This window comes from Osmia lignaria, chromosome 13 (assembly GCF_051020975.1).
Source record: "Osmia lignaria lignaria isolate PbOS001 chromosome 13, iyOsmLign1, whole genome shotgun sequence".
Classification (NCBI taxonomy): domain Eukaryota; kingdom Metazoa; phylum Arthropoda; class Insecta; order Hymenoptera; family Megachilidae; genus Osmia; species Osmia lignaria.
In genome coordinates this window covers 5230720-5244177 of record NC_135044.1, presented here as the reverse complement: position 1 = coordinate 5244177, position 13458 = coordinate 5230720, and the positions used below count along the sequence as shown (strand labels likewise).

At 36.2% G+C, this 13458-nt stretch overlaps 3 protein-coding genes across 7 annotated transcripts; 1 reads left to right on the top strand and 2 right to left on the bottom strand.

Moving 5' to 3' along the window:
• Positions 1-121: 121 nt before the first annotated feature.
• car (vacuolar protein sorting-associated protein 33A) lies at positions 122-3040 on the bottom strand. The gene is made up of 8 exons (XM_034320332.2): positions 2795-3040; positions 2396-2592; positions 1842-2323; positions 1630-1750; positions 1399-1559; positions 784-1323; positions 588-710; positions 122-515 (listed from the first exon to the last, which is right to left on the bottom strand). The coding sequence occupies exons 1-8, from the start codon at positions 2897-2899 to the stop codon at positions 427-429; spliced, it is 1818 nt and encodes a 605-aa protein (XP_034176223.1). The 5' UTR covers positions 2900-3040; the 3' UTR covers positions 122-426.
• Positions 3041-3070: 30 nt separating this feature from the next.
• Positions 3071-8022, top strand: lds (transcription termination factor lodestar). Of its 2 annotated transcripts, none has more exons than XM_076691842.1 (11): positions 3071-3209; positions 3283-3500; positions 3573-3742; positions 3813-3902; positions 4002-4156; positions 4229-5507; positions 5580-5920; positions 5990-6157; positions 6214-6413; positions 6498-6647; positions 6796-8022. In XM_076691842.1, the coding sequence occupies exons 2-10, from the start codon at positions 3319-3321 to the stop codon at positions 6643-6645; spliced, it is 2733 nt and encodes a 910-aa protein (XP_076547957.1). In that variant the 5' UTR covers positions 3071-3209; positions 3283-3318; the 3' UTR covers positions 6646-6647; positions 6796-8022. The 2 variants fall into 2 exon arrangements, with proteins under 2 accessions (XP_076547957.1, XP_034176206.2); XM_034320315.2 differs by having other exon boundaries at positions 3075-3209; positions 3311-3500.
• LOC117602387 (cationic amino acid transporter 2) lies at positions 6810-12258 on the bottom strand. Of its 4 annotated transcripts, XM_076691843.1 has the most exons (13): positions 11963-12258; positions 11785-11904; positions 11468-11646; positions 9056-9302; positions 8705-8989; positions 8494-8598; positions 8046-8424; positions 7839-7978; positions 7671-7773; positions 7457-7605; positions 7212-7378; positions 7033-7141; positions 6810-6951 (listed from the first exon to the last, which is right to left on the bottom strand). In XM_076691843.1, exons 1-13 carry the CDS (start codon positions 12102-12104, stop codon positions 6848-6850), a joined length of 2229 nt encoding a protein of 742 aa, XP_076547958.1. In that variant the 5' UTR covers positions 12105-12258; the 3' UTR covers positions 6810-6847. The 4 variants fall into 4 exon arrangements, with proteins under 4 accessions (XP_076547958.1, XP_034176222.2, XP_034176221.2 ...); XM_034320331.2 differs by lacking the exons at positions 11468-11646; positions 11785-11904; positions 11963-12258 and adding an exon at positions 9426-9914; XM_034320330.2 differs by lacking the exons at positions 11468-11646; positions 11785-11904; positions 11963-12258 and adding an exon at positions 10637-10751 and having other exon boundaries at positions 7212-7605.
• Positions 12259-13458: the final 1200 nt, after the last annotated feature.

Below are 13458 nucleotides of genomic sequence, written 5' to 3'. Positions count from 1 at the left end.
ACCCAAGGACTGAACTACACCCATATGCAAAAGAGAAATGCAATTACCATACAACAATATTTTGCAAAAGAATCTTACACCTCAATGTTTCAGATGTATATTTTGTATATTTCTCTACTTTTACAAAACTTTGGTGTGATTTTTATACATGTAGATATTGCATTTATATATTAACACAACTTTATCTTACATAGTTTATTATGCTGTAAGATGTACTTATGAATAATTATATACATATTATGTATGTACAATTGTATTGCATTATAAATATGATACAAAAGAAATTTTTATATCTGATTAACGGAATATTAAACATCTGATTGATAATGTATTAATCAGTCTAACTTCTGCATTCTTATATGTATGTATATATGGATTTGTAAGTAGACCATTCTTCTTAGTAAATGCACTTATTTAACTAGACGACTATGTACCTTCTAAATTTTCCATTAATGACATTAGAAACGTGTTTCCATTGATTAGTTTTGTGGTACAGATAACAAATTCTACGTTTACTGAAAGCAATTTATTCTTCATGAAACATACTTTAAATAGTTAGAATTTAGTAAAATTCTAGTACTACTTACAATCGTCTTGCTGGGACAAAAATCTCAATGCAGAAATTTCTGCAAATGTACATCCTCCAATAAAAAAGACCATTACTAATTTTGGTGGTTCTGAATTAGAATCTTCACTGGTAACTGAATTTCCTGAAAATAAGTTTGTACTTTAATTATGATGATTACAACATATTTAGAACATATTCTTACATATATTGCTTACTTCTTCCAGGTAAGACATTGGATGGAACATTGATAGTAGGAGCTGGTAATAGCCCCATAACATCATTTAAACCTTGCCAACCATTTGGTTGCACAAGCTGTTCTGCTAATCGAACACTTAATGGTGCGTATATGGAATGAACGTAACTAATATCTTTTGGTGCAATTTCACTTTCATCTTCAACTGTAAGCCTCAATGCTTTACGTAAAACCGCATATTGGCGAGCGGATTGTTGTTGTTTTAATAATCCAGCTTTTTCTAAGTTTAATATAGTTGGCAAATGTTGATATCCATATGTTTGTATTATTTCTCTTTTATAATAATCTAATAATTTCGGCTTGAGTCCAGAATTTGTCAACGACTGTATACAAAGAAGTCTCAAGACCTTAAGAAGTGGTTGTTGTTGTGCTATCAGATCTTCTATGTAAGCATTTGGTTTATCTGCATCAATGCAATTTAACAATTCTTGTTCAACTTGTAATGATTCCAGAAAACTGCTTGAATCTGTTACTTCTTTGATCATTTCTGCTATTGTTGTATCTAAAAATAAATGATAATAAATTAGTTTAGTACTAATAATGATTAATATTATTAAATAAATGTTTCAACATTTACGTTTTGCTAAAGATTGTTTAGTAGCTAACATGTGCGGTAATCGCGCGACAAATTGTTTAATTTCTTGCACACTTTTATCTCCGTGTCTCTCATCAAACTGTGATGAAATAACTTTAGCTTTTCTACTAAGAACAGGTCCTACTCCATTGAAATTCTTATCTCTGTAATTGAAAAGAGAAGAAAATGAAACATGAAATTATGTTCAAATGCAGAGGCAATTAAAATATGAACCTAATTTCTGCAAACAACTCCTCTCCAGAATTCAATATAATTTGTTCCTTTTCATTGAGAGACATTGCTGTTGGAGGATCTTGTGAATCATGAAACCTTCTTGCAGGTAACTGTACAGTATCTAAAATTATAGTAAATAAATTCACCTGTATTCATACAAAAATGTTACTACAAGATGCGTTTTGTTACAGAAAAAAAATATAAAACCTAACTGTATTTTATTCCAAAAATTTCATCTATTAATCCTTCATATGTCAGCTGAGTAACTAAAGGTGAAAGTAAATCTACTGATCTATCCAGTAACAATAAATGTTCTATAGTAGAGGACTGAGTGGATGTTTTAGAATCTTCTTCTTCTCTATTTAATCTTTTTAATAACTCCCAAACTTTATCAGCAGCTGGACCTCTTCCTGTCACTTTTGGAATTTTTCCATATATTCTTTGTAAACCATGAATGGCTTGTGCAACTTGATACAAACAGGTTGGATCATTTTCTAAGTGAAATTCCTTAAATGATCCACTAAGTTCCATGGAAAGAAGATCATTATCAAAGGGAAATAGATCACATTTAAATTCTTCTATAAGTGTGAAACTACCAAAAACACCTCTATTCTGAAGTTTCTTTTGACAAAGAAGACTTTTTCTTGGTACAAAAAATAAATGAAATTCTTTTCGTGGTCTTTTTCCTTCTTCACTGTAAGTTAATCACTATATAAATATCAATACAAATCCAAAATTAGAATTAATTCTTTCATCTTATTCATACCCATGAACATTTTCAGCAATTAAATCCATGAGTGATAATTGAGGTCTGGTAATAAAGATTATATTAACAATATTTGATGGTATTGTCAAACTTCCACCACATAAAGGATACATCTTAACAACATCATGCTCCTCAAGCAAATTATATTTTGCAACAAGACCGATTGGTCCTGCAAGAGATTGATCCCAAATAATTGCCTATTAAAACAATGTTAAAAATTCTTTAGCATTATGTATTTATTTATAAATTAAATATGGTATGTACAAAATACATCATTATCTCTTATGTATATCTTAAAGTACAAAGAAATATATGTGAATAATAAATATCATTGATCAAAGTAACAGTAGCATAATGTAAATTAAATAAAAAGTAATGTCAGAAAGGTTGTCTTAATACCTTTGTGCCATCACATTTTTCGAGCAAGCAAAGTAATTGTTTTCTTGCTTGTTCTTGTATTATTCCTACATTTAAACGACCTGTTGATAAATATGACGACGACATGTTTTTAATTTGATAATTTATAGATAAATTACAGGGATGCTATGACACTGCACCCAAACATTAACTATTTTTCTGTGACGTGCTCTGATTCTGACGTTTATTCATTCCATGTTCATATACAATATACAGAGCAGAGGAGTATCGAGCAAAATAGGTTTTCCTAGGGAAAATGGCGAAATTACTTTCCTTTTACGAACATCTGAGCACATTTCATACCATTTTACTGCATAGTCTATGTTCAAATCTAGCTTTATACTAATTCAAAAAAGTTCAGTTAAATTTTCTACGCATAGGTGAATTATGAACTAAAGTAAGAAAGAAACAGTTTTGTATAATCTGTATTAACATAAAAATATTGTACATATGTACATCTTGTATTGTAGGTTTCTGAGAAATTAACAAAATTTACAGAAGCTCGAATGGACGAAAGTTTTAATAATTGGCGCAATTCGCCGTCTACCAAGAACAGTCAATCCGTTCTTATTTCCGACAGTGATGAAGAAGAAGATAATGTTAAAACTGCTGAGAAAGAGCAGATCTATGTGATTGAAAGTGATGAAAGTAGTCTAAGCGCGTCTAGAAATGTAACACCAACAAAAAAGTAAGTAACATTTTTCAGAAGGAATATGTGTTTCAATAACTGTTAACTTAATTTCATTTATGATTGTTTAAGGTCTAACTCTGTGTCATCTAGAAATTCATCGTTAACAGAAGAAGCAGTGAAACATAGAATTAAAAAGTATATTTTATATGACTCAGATAGTACAGGTGTTCCCAATGAAAATGATTCTTCATCATCTACTCACAGTAGAACTGATGACACATATGAGGATAGTTCAGATGGTATTGCATTGAAATGTGATAAAATGATACTGAGTTGTTGTTACATTTTTTTTCTTCTTTTTTTTTGTAGATGAGACCGAATCAGAAGTGGAAAAGAATAAAAAAAGAAAGAAGGGAGGACTCCAACGTATTCAAGCTGGTGCATCTAATATATTTGAAAGTAGGCTTAATTCTAACAGCTTAGAAAGAATGAATTTATGTTTTTGTTTTCAGATTACATACTTTTGATTTATTAAATTAATGCTACATTGATTTTTAGATTCTACTATGGACGAAGAAAACAATTCTGAAACTGCAATATCTATAGCAAAACAAGAGATTGGTGTTGGTAATATAGATCCACTGGTTGCACAAGAAAGAGCTCTTCTTGCTTGTAAAAAGGAGCAATTGAGAAATCAGTTGAGTAAGGCACAGGTAAATTTGTCAGTTAATTAGGAAGAAAGCAGGAGACAGAACGTATTTTCTAAGTATCGCATATATTTTTAGTTGCTACTTGATACTGGTAATGTCGACTTACTGCCGGATAAGGGAGAAAAGTTGCGCGAGAGCATTGCGATGCAAAAAAGGGAATTAGAATTAATTACAGCTGAACTGGAAGGTACACCTTTAACGGGAACTGTATCAGTTAAAACCGACTCGGAAGAAATATTTCCTATCAATAAATATTTACCAAATGCGACAGCAAATTTGTCTTCAAGAGAATTTGGGAAAAAGGCACAAGCAACATTAGAAAAAGAGACAGCTTTAACAGCTGATAGACTACAAGATTTACATGGATCTATTGTAGCTAGACCGTCCGAAAATGAGAGAGCAGAAGATCCACAGGGTTTGAATGTAAAATTAATGCCGCATCAACAACACGCGTTAGCGTGGTTAACGTGGAGGGAGCAACAAAAACCACCCGGAGGTGTTCTTGCTGATGACATGGGTTTGGGCAAGACATTGACAATGATATCTCTCATCTTAGATTGTAACGCTAAGAAGAATGTTCAAAAGATGGACGAATTTGACGATGACGAATGGACGGATAATTATAAGCCGTTACGACATAAAGGAGGTACACTTGTGGTTTGCCCAGCGTCTTTGTTGTCACAATGGGAAAATGAAATACATCACAAATGTAAAAGGCGTATGCTTTCTGTGGTAGTTCATCACGGTACTAATCGGGAAAATGTACCAAAAAGATTAGCAAAACATGACGTGGTTATTACAACGTATAATATACTAGCCCGTGAATTTAAGACCAGATCCACGGTATACAAGATTCATTGGGAAAGAGTAATACTAGACGAGGCACACATAATCCGAAATCATAAAAGTCAAGGATCCCAATCAGTTTGCGAGCTGGTGGCAAATAAACGATGGGCTCTTACTGGAACACCGATTCAAAATAAGGAGATGGATTTATATTCTATTTTGAAATTTCTCAAATGTTCTCCTTTCGATGATATACGCGTTTGGAAACGTTGGGTAGATAATAAAAATGCCGCTGGTTGTCAGAGATTAGCAACCGTGATGAAAGCATTGATGTTACGTAGAACGAAACAAGAGCTTCAAGCTAGCGGTGCGTTAGACTGTTTACCAGAGAAATTTATTGAAGAAGTATTTGTAGAACTCGATTCCCATGAGCAGTTGGTGTACGAAAAAGTTCTCGTCTTTTCTCGTACATTGTTCGCTCAGTTTTTGGCTCAAAGAGCCGAGAAAGAGCATATGTTTGATTTAGCAGGTGGAAAATACGACAGGCCAACTTTTCTTTCAAATCCAAGTACGTAAAGAAGAAAACGAAAATTTCACGAAATGCATCGAAATAATTATTTTACTTCTTTTTTTTTGTTAGATAAGAATACTCAGTTTACCAAAGCCCAAAATAAGTTATTGTCGCTACACGCTGACGTTAAAACGCACGAAATCTTGGTTCTCTTACTGAGATTACGTCAAATTTGTGTTCATCCTTCTCTTATTCATTCGATGCTGGACCAAGAAGATATGCAAGAGAACGGAATAACTGATCCAGAAAATTTAGACCCTGGCGTGTTGATGCAACTAAATAATATAACGTTATGTGATGACGATGGGGATGCGAATGATGAAAAAGATACTGGCGTTGATCACAGAGTAACCAATAATTTACTCACGTCTAAAAATCCTGTTTTCAAGTCTAACCGTGTCAGTTCTAAGGTGAATTATCCTATATATGTTTGAAATATCTTATTTAAGCTGCTAGATAATTTTATGTTTTGTATCTAGATGAAAGCGGTGCTCGACACGGTAGCAGAAATTTTACAGACAGACGACAAAATGATCATTGTTTCTCAATGGGCAACCGTCTTGAATATTGTTGCATCTTGTTTGTCTTCGGTAAAAGGTGCAACTTTCAGTATGTTCACTGGCAACGTGCCCATCAAAGAAAGACAGGTATTTCTTTAAAAAATACAGATATATTTGTAGTTCTAAATAATATCGTTTTTCAGGGTATAATGGATTCGTTTAACGTTCCGAATAGCAATCCAAAAATATTGTTGTTATCGCTCACTGCAGGAGGTGTTGGATTAAATCTAGTAGGAGGAAATCACTTACTGTTAATAGATATCCATTGGAATCCACAACTGGAAGTACAAGCTCAGGACAGGATTTATCGGTTTGGACAAAGAAAGGATGTTCATATATATAAGTTAGTAATACTGCTCTCTCTATACATGCGATTCTCCATAAAATATCGTTGCATTATTTATTGTACGATTTTGTTTATTTACAGGTTTATTTGTAAGAATACGATAGAAGAGCGTATAAAGCAGTTGCAAGAAAGGAAAATAGAAATAGCTCAGAACGTTCTAACCGGTCACAAAAACACTGGCGCCTCGAAACTTACGTTCAACGATCTCAAATCTCTATTCGCTCTCTAAAAGTTAGTATTTTTCTATGTTTTTTGATAAAAGTATTTTAGATATAAAAAGTTAACTCATAAACGTTCTTATAGTTTTCTGTATTTTGTTTTTAAATTATTTTATTGAAAATTAAATATTTCATTTAATACAAAATGTTTATTTGTTAAGGAAAAGGATAGAGAAGAAAGGCGTGTCATATAAGTCTAGGAAACTCGGCATTTTACCATGCTTCTTCCTTAACGTATCCGTTATCGTTTACTTTCGTGACTTTTATCCTTCTCATTTTACTGTGCCAAATGCCGTAACAGAAGTATATACCAAGACCTGCAAGAAAAGAAAGAGGAGGATCATTTTGTTTCTAATACGATCCATTTCACGAGCATTGATTTTTTCTATCTTACTCACCGATTATCATCCATATCGAAAATCGTAGCCACGTCATTTTATCCAACATCATCATAAGATAAATATTAATAAGAATACTGAGCGCAGGTAAAAATGGCACCAGCGGAACCTAGAAAGGCACACAATCAACTTTGTACGTCTTCATGAAATACATGTCTTTAAGGAGAGACGATACATACCGAAAATGCAAGCTTTTGGCCAGAAGTCGGTTGTAGATAAATGAAACAAAGAACAACCAGTAAAAGGATTATTAAAAGTGCTAAAGGTACAACGATCGTACTTTTACCGCTCACGATTTCGTTGGTGTACATCGAAGCCATAAAACCGATGCAGATACATAACAGGACTGTAAAGTAAATATCATTTGATATACAATGTCCGATAGAAAAAGAATGATTCGATAATGAAACAGAAGATAGTTTACCATAACACCCGACTAATATCGTAACGATTTGAGACGTTAATTTCGTGGAGTGTTTCAATTTGTTAGCATTAATTAACTGCTTCGCGATGAACGTCAAGGTTCTCGGATCAAGATTTTCCTTCTTCTCGTACGCTTCGCTTTCCTCGTATCTGAAACGAGTAAGAAAACGATGTTCCAGGATATCGTTAAGCAAGCCGGTGACATCGATATTTACCGCAATATAAGTACGCAAGCCGCAACAATCGAATAGGCGAGCAAGGTCCCGATACTCATCATGTTTACCAGTTGAGTCAATTCAAATATCGCAGCCAGTACACCTGCAAGTACATGTACTTATTCGTACGTTTACAGAATCGAACAGGATCTATACGTTGATACAAACCCGTAAGAATTCCCGCGGAGAAGGTGCCCATGATCGGTGTGTGGAATCGAGAGCTAACTTTTCCCATCCACCCGAATATCAATCCATCGGAAGCCATCGCGTAAATTACTCGTGGTAAAGGGAACATTGCGCCTAATAAGCTGAAACAGCGATATACGAATATACGAAATTTTTATTTCTCTTGGATCTTGACAATTGTTTTATTACCTGGCGCATAAACCGCAGATGGCACCTATCGTAACTACCCATTTTGCCCAGCTCCATCCGATTCTATCGAAGAGATATGGAAAGGGGGCATCCGGATTCTGTTCGTAGTAGGGTAAAACGGTGGTCAAGATCGTCGATACGCCAAAATACGCGAGAAAAACGACGGTGAGCGAGGCGACGATCGCAATAGGGATTGATCTTTGTGGATCTTTTGCTTCCTCGCCGGTAGTGGCGACGCAATCGAAACCGATGAATCCGTAAAAGCACGTAGCTGCTCCCGTTATGATACCCGCGATACCATATGGCGCGAATCCTCCGCTTCCGTAATCGCACTTTTCTTCCGTACACGTGGGCTTCGTTTTCCAATTCGTTACGTCAGCTTCGTTGCACGTAATCATTTTCGATTAGTTATCTTTTCAATTCATCTCGTATTCAACAAAAGTCTTACCTTGAAAGGATCCGGCGATTATTACAAAAAGTACCACCGACAGATTCACTACGGTGAAAAAGTTGTTGGCCAACGAAGACTCCTTAGCTCCGAACGCCAATGCGGCTGAAACGAAACAAACGATCGTTTCAATTCGATTGATTAAATTGAAAATGAACATTTTTCAACGAAGTGCAGCAAAAGCGAATCGCCGATACATTCGTCTTCTTACCAGAGAAGATCAAAGTTACTCCAAAGGCGAAAAAGTCTGGATAAGAGGAGAAATAGCTGATGTCTATATGCGCCGCGGATTGAAACGCGTTTCTCATAGTATTGTTGAATAAAGCATCCACGTAAATGCTTAGTCCCCGCACCACGCTAGCCGAGCCAATTACATACTCTAGGATTAGAGTCCAACCGATGAGAAAGGCAGTAAACTCCCCCATTGTTACGTAGCTGTATACGTAAGCCGATCCAGCACGTGGTACTCTTGCACCGAATTCAGCGTAACATAAGCCTAAATAGAAGAAAAATTGACGAAGAAGAGGCACAGATACTTGAATATATCACAGGAATATCGTACCTGCGAACATAGATGCGATCGCAGCGATCGCGAAAGAGACTATCACAGCGGGACCAGCCGTGTGTTTCGAAACCGATCCCGCCAGAACGTAGATACCGACGCCCAGCGTCGAGCCGATTCCAAGGGCCGTCAGGTCCAGGGTGGATAAACATCTGGCGAGTTTCGTGTCCTGAGACGGTGTCACGTCTTTTTTACGACTGAACGCCTTGCACAGACTTTGAACTTTACAACTTTTCATGTTGTACAACTGAAAGAAACCGATTCTTTATCGAACACCGAGAAACGTTTGGCGGAAACCACTAATCGTGAGAGAACGAAATAGTTAACTGGAAAACACCGCCGCATCGTGGTATCTTTATCGTTTGCTCACCATGCGTTGCACGCTTAAAGAAGAATCCATTTTCCCCGAAGCCGTCAACAAGGAGTACTATGAACGAACGAGACTACACTTGTGAACATTCGGTTCCCGACTAAAGGAGCGGTAATTAAAATCTCTTTAAATCAAGCTCGAAGATTGCTTATGTCGCGAGCTAGCTAAACCGTTCAATTGGTCGGACTCGTTTCGTCGTCGCAAATTGATTAGAACCGTTCAGTCTCGTTTATATCGGTCATCTGCTTATAATAAGTTGATCTTAACTATCAACTTTCGATCGTTTCATCGAAATTCCGATAATTTAGTGGCCAATAAGTGTTCAGATAGCGTTTCCTTGCCTTTCTTGAGATTCGAATCAAACGCGACCGATTACATCTCTATACGAACGTGTTTTCACTTTCTTATCATTCTCTTTCAAACATTCTTATCCTCTCCGAACGGTATCGATCATTCCGTTTCGTTGCGATCTCATTCGATACGAACCCTGTTCGTGTGCGCGTAACTTTATGCATCGGTTACGAAGAAAATCGTTTCGATCAGGGTGACGTCAACTCTTTATACATATTTGTTCAATCTATCAATCGTACGTTAGTAAATTTACTACATGTTTGTAGATCTGTATTTATTCTCCTTTGGCGTATCAATTAAACGCGCATACACACCAAGTATCCTAAACCGTGTACATAGAGAGGGTCACAAAATTATTTGCTCGCCGTTTAAAACAGAATACTTCATTTTAAATTGGACCAAATGACTTGAAGCTTTTTGAGAAGCTATAAAAATTAATTTACTAACGTGACTAGTTGTTCTTAGGTGAAAAGTCGCGATTTTCGGAAATTTCAATTGCTTGTAACTTCTAAGAGCATTGACCGGTATCGATGAAATTACGAAAGATATATTTTAATTACCCTTCACTACTTTTTTTCACGATTTCGACAAACTGTAATTTTTTAAAACAGCAAAAGAACATACCTTAGTAAATTCTCAAAAAGCCTCAGGTCATTTGGTCCAATTTTACATGAGGTATTCTGTTTTAAACGGTGAGCGAATAATTTTGTGACCCACTGTACATAGGAAAATAAAATACTCGTAATTTCTTGTTCGAACATAAAACGCGCGCGAAAAAAACCTACATCCTCGTTGCACGTACTATTTTAGCCGATATCGTATTGTGCCAATTGCAACAGAAAACATTGTTCGATACTTACTTGATTAAATGGATTACGTTGCGCGGATTTTTCTTCGTTCAAAATGGATTTCAAGCGTCACCATCGAGTACAATGGGAAATTGTCGCCTAACAACTTCATTCTTCGTTCCGCTTATCTATCTAGCTATCAGATATCTTAAAGTTGCAAGGCGATACATAATCCCCCATGGAAGACGATACGTTACCTTCTGGCTTTTAAAAATCGTTATCTTTCCTCGTAACCATCGGTTAATAATATATTATTAGTTATTAGACGGTGGACGCTGTCATATTCGTTGTTGCTAAACGCAGTCAACGAATACGATTAAGATCCAAGAGTTTTGCAAATTAAAAACAGTTTATTAGATGGCAAATAAAAAAGTATATATTCTTTTGTAAAAAGCTATTTACATGTAATTATGTATATATGTTACACATAGTATTAACAAGTAAAAAATATTCGTAGTACATTCGTGGACTAAAAGTTTAAAATGTATAAAAATTTCATATTGGACGGATTATGGAATATCAGGTTCATCTCCTCTTTTCTTCTACGTTCTCTTTACCGCTATGCCATACAATTCATACTGGTGATACATGTATGGTGTATGCCGTAAGCGATGCTTCCGAATACGTTTTTAACGTATGGTGTCATAGTTTCATCAGTCTCTAATTAATATCTGCTATTTTACGCTACTGTTTGTTGATCATACTCCATAAATTGTATAGAAATATCGAAACGATAGTTACGACCTGCCAATGCGGACGTACTTCCTCTGCAGCAGACTGAAACAAAATGAACATTGTATATTTGCATACAGTTTAAGCTACAAAATCAAAGCTTTAACTCACTATAGCATAATAATTGCACTTGTCCCCTTGACAGCAATCAGAACACTGCCAATCTTGGTACCATATATATGTGCAATCATCCATGTTAGACTGTTTTGTTCTTTCACACTCCTTTTTAGTGGAACACATCTTGGAGACGTAAAATTGTTTCTTTGCACCTGGTGACCAATACGGGGTGCCTGCAAGAACGAACAATAATATGAACAACTGAATTGAACACTCATTTTTCCACTCGTTGCTCTTACTAACGATATAAACATAACCTCAATTATTACACTGGGTAATCGTACAACTTATTTCAACAAAGAGAAACTTACTTCCCCATCTAATCATTGTTAAACAAGCATCTTGGCCTTGCTCGCAGGTTTTTGTACTTTTCAGACACTTTTCTCTGTTACCTTCTTGATTGGTACAAACGTAGCATTCCAGGGCGTGGTCTAAAAACATTGATAAATAAGTAACCGTACACGACAAAACAATATTTATTCAACTTACTAAGCGTTAGACAGCATGTCATCAGGATCGTCCAATAAATTATTAAAGAGTTCATGTTGGAAAAATTTATTAGCAACGATAATAATACAACGGGGCGCGCGCTACGCCACACAGTGATGCAAAATCGAATGGAATGAATCATATGGTTCGTATCGTTGGCACCACTGACGATCTAATCGAGTATAAAATTCAAAAGATCTCGAATCGATTACATTGGAAGAACGAGAGCAGAATTGAAATATTAATGAAAAAAGTGGATATTTATTCCGCTTGTTTCAGTGATTTTGACACTTTCATCTTATGACGTGGACGTTGCAGATGTTATTACATAATTGGCGTACACTTAACAGTCACGACGAATCGAACTTGGAAATGTGTTTCTAATTTATTGAATTCATTATAAGCAGTTATGAAAATCAACTCGTTATCAATTAATGTGCATATGGAACATGAACGAACGAGCTTAAAAATAACCGACAGCAGTATCGTCGACTGACGTCTTCAAATTACACAAGCTGCTCATTTCCCTAACAATCGACTATCTGGGTTTGAGTTAAGGAGACTTGGAATTTGAAGGTAAAGAGCCCAAGCAATAGACGGATATAATAAACGGGTTTAATGAAATTACTAACGTAGGTGAAAAACGAAGAGTAAAGGAAAGGGAAAGGACGAAGAGTTGGAGTATGCGGACAATGATGCGTCGAAAGATAAAATTTCAAGGGTTAATGAAGAACAAAAGAGGTCGCATAAACAAAGTAAGCAGGTGAGAAAGGAAGAAAGGAGAAAAGAAAGAAAAGATGCGAAGGAAAGGTTAGTTGGTTGATGCATTCGTTCTCCCCTCTCCGTATAATCTGAACTCTGTCGAGGTTTTGGTCAGGTCGGCGCGTGTTCGCGATTCTCGCGGTCGTCGAATGTCGATATTCGAGTGCGCGGTGCAGGCTGAGCAGTGGCAGTGTCGAGCGTACTGCGCCGAGAATCTAAAATTATCGGCCGATTCGAGAGAGGGGTAAAGCGAATAGGTATGCAGAAAGAGAAAAAGGGAGGGGTAGCAGGGTTGGGGAAATGTTGCAAGAAAGAATAGTGGTTGAAAAAAAAAATAGATAAATAAAAATAAAACAGTGGAAAAAAGATGAAAGATGTTTCGCCTAAGAGAAATAAAAAAAAAGGCAGTACAAAGATCCTAAAGTTGGACAGGACGGTACGATAGTTGGATAAGAGGGTAACGAAAGCTCGAGGTGTAAGGAAAGGGTAGTCGAAAGTTGGACGGTTTAGAACGGAAGGGAAAGGAAAGGAAAGGAAGAGGAGGTAAACGTAAAAGGTGATAGAGGGAGAGGGATAAAGGAAAGAGGGATGACGACCGGGTTATCGGTGTAGTTTGCCAGCGTCGGTGCGGGGGCGGTAGGGCGGTTACGAGAACGCGCGTGCCCCAACGTATACGTATGTAAGATAGAGAGGAAGGAAAAGAGAGAGTTAGAGGGTGGGAGAAATAGAGGGTA

What these genes read in the sequence shown, in the direction of transcription:
- car (XM_034320332.2), bottom strand. Translation starts at nt 2,899, where the DNA reads ATGTCGTCGTCATATTTATCAACAGGTCGTTTAAATGTAGGAATAATA. An exon ending in AAAAATGTGATGGCACAAAG is followed by an intron (nt 2,593 to 2,794) that starts GTATTAAGACAA and finishes TTGTTTTAATAG; the next exon opens with GCAATTATTTGGGATCAATC. An exon ending in TTTGTCCCAGCAAGACGATT is followed by an intron (nt 516 to 587) that starts GTAAGTAGTACT and finishes AATTGCTTTCAG; the next exon opens with TAAACGTAGAATTTGTTATC.
- lds (XM_076691842.1), top strand. Translation starts at nt 3,319, where the DNA reads ATGGACGAAAGTTTTAATAATTGGCGCAATTCGCCGTCTACCAAGAAC. An exon ending in TGCATCTAATATATTTGAAA is followed by an intron (nt 3,903 to 4,001) that starts GTAGGCTTAATT and finishes ATTGATTTTTAG; the next exon opens with ATTCTACTATGGACGAAGAA. An exon ending in AAGGATGTTCATATATATAA is followed by an intron (nt 6,414 to 6,497) that starts GTTAGTAATACT and finishes GTTTATTTACAG; the next exon opens with GTTTATTTGTAAGAATACGA.
- LOC117602387 (XM_076691843.1), bottom strand. Translation starts at nt 12,104, where the DNA reads ATGATTCATTCCATTCGATTTTGCATCACTGTGTGGCGTAGCGCGCGC. An exon ending in AGTGCAATTATTATGCTATA is followed by an intron (nt 9,303 to 11,467) that starts GTGAGTTAAAGC and finishes GGTTTCTTTCAG; the next exon opens with TTGTACAACATGAAAAGTTG. An exon ending in GCTTGCGTACTTATATTGCG is followed by an intron (nt 7,606 to 7,670) that starts GTAAATATCGAT and finishes TACTCGTTTCAG; the next exon opens with ATACGAGGAAAGCGAAGCGT.